Here is a 1,859-nt window from a genome sequence, read left to right on the forward strand (position 1 = left end):
GATTCGGGTCTCTCACGGTGGGATTTGTGTTCTTGGGGTGGAATTTGGGGCTCTCATGGTGGGATTCGGCTCTCTCACGTTGGGATTTCGTTGTCTCATGGTGGGATTCGGGTCTCTCACGGTGGGATTTGGGTCTCTCACGGTGGGATTTCGGTCTCTCTTGGTGGGATTTGGGGTTCTTGGGGTGGGATTTCGGTCTCTCATGGTGGGATTTTGGTCTCTCACGGTGGGATTTGGGGTTCTCACACTGAGATTTGGGGTCTCTCATGGTGGGATTCGGGTCTCTCACGTTGGGATTTCGTTGTCTCTTGGTGGGATTCGGATTTCGTTCTCTCATGGTGGGATTCGGGTCTCTCACGTGGGACTCGGGGTTCCCAACGGGGTGTCCCCCTTTTCGGGCAGCGTGCGCCCCAACCTGTTTGTGGGGACGGCGCCGGGCTCGACGCAGTTCCGCTGCTGGTACTTCGAGGTGGCCGTGGAGCGGGCCCAGCCCTTCGTCACCGCCGTGCCCACCCACCTGCGCGTGGGCTGGGGGGCGGCAGGGGGCTTCCGGCCCGCCCCGGGGGGCGGCGCGGGCTGGGGGGGCAACGGCGCCGGCGACGACCTCAACTCCTTCGCCTTCGACGGCCTCCACCTGTGGACAGGTGAGGAGGGGGCACCTGGGACCACCCCGGGACCACCCTGGGACCACCCTGGGAACCCTCTGGGACCACCCTGGGAACCCTCTGGGACCACCCCAGGACCACCCTGGGATCACCCTGGGAACCCTCTGGGAAACCTCTGAGACCACCCTGGGACCACCCTGGGACCACCCTGGGAACCCTCTGGGACCTCCTAGGACCACCCTGGGACCGCCCTGGGACCACCCCGGGACCACCCTGGGACCACCCTGGGACCACCCTGGGACCACCCTGGGAACCCTCTGGGACCACCCCAGGACCACCCTGGGATCACCCCAGGACCACCCTGGGACCACTCTGGGACCTCCTGGGACCACCCTGGGACCACCCTGGGACCACCCCGGGACCACCCTGGGAACCCTCTGGGACCACCCCAGGACCACCCCAGGATCACCCCGGGACCACCCTGGGATCACCCCAGCCACCCCGGGACCAACCTGGGACCACCCTGGGATCACTCTGGGACCACCCTGGGAACCCTCTGGGACCACCCTGGGAACCCTCTGGGACCACCCCAGGACCACCCCAGGATCACCCCGGGACCACCCTGGGATCACCCCAGGACCATCCTGGGACCACCCTGGGAACCCTCTGGGACCACCCCAGGACCACCCTGGGAACGCTCTGGGACCACCCCGGGACCACCCTGGGAACCCTCATGGAACCCTCTGGGACCACCCTGGGACCACCCTGGGACCACTCTGGGACCACCCCAGGACCACCCTGGGACCACTCTGGGATCAGTCTGGGAACACCCTGGGAACCCTCTGGGACCACCCTGGGACCACCCAGTTCCCTCCAGGACCACCCTGGAACCCACCCTAGGACCACCCTTGGACCACCCGGGATTGCCCCGGGACCACCCCGGGACCACCCTGGGACTACCCTGGGACCCCCCTGTGACCCCTGACCCCTGTGTCCCCCCCAGGGGGTGTCCCCAAGGCCGTGGGGTCACCCCAACGCCGGGCTCTGGCCGAGGGGGACGTGGTCAGCTGCTGCCTGGACCTGGGGGTCCCCAGCGCCTCCTTCCGCCTCAACGGGGCCCCGGTCCAGGGGGTCCTCGAGGGCTTCAACCTCGACACCCTCTTCAGCCCCGTGGCCAGCTTCTCGGCGGGGGTCCGGTGAGGGGGGGGACACCCCCGAATTGGGGGGTGGGACCCCTAAAGTGGGGGGTGGGAT

The 1,859-nt window shown here is 67.8% G+C and overlaps 1 protein-coding gene across 1 annotated transcript; it reads left to right on the plus strand.

Annotated features, from left to right (window-relative positions):
- Positions 1-402: 402 nt before the first annotated feature.
- On the plus strand, positions 403-1,805 carry LOC121334702 (ryanodine receptor 3-like; the record flags this gene model as incomplete). Its single annotated transcript, XM_041402070.1, has 2 exons — positions 403-644; positions 1,609-1,805. Coding segments are annotated over 2 exons (439 nt in total), but the record flags the coding sequence as incomplete, so codon positions are not given.
- Positions 1,806-1,859: the final 54 nt, after the last annotated feature.

Source organism: Onychostruthus taczanowskii, unplaced genomic scaffold, assembly GCF_017590055.1.
Source record: "Onychostruthus taczanowskii isolate IOZ18803 unplaced genomic scaffold, ASM1759005v1 scaffold1904, whole genome shotgun sequence".
NCBI lineage: Eukaryota > Metazoa > Chordata > Aves > Passeriformes > Passeridae > Onychostruthus > Onychostruthus taczanowskii.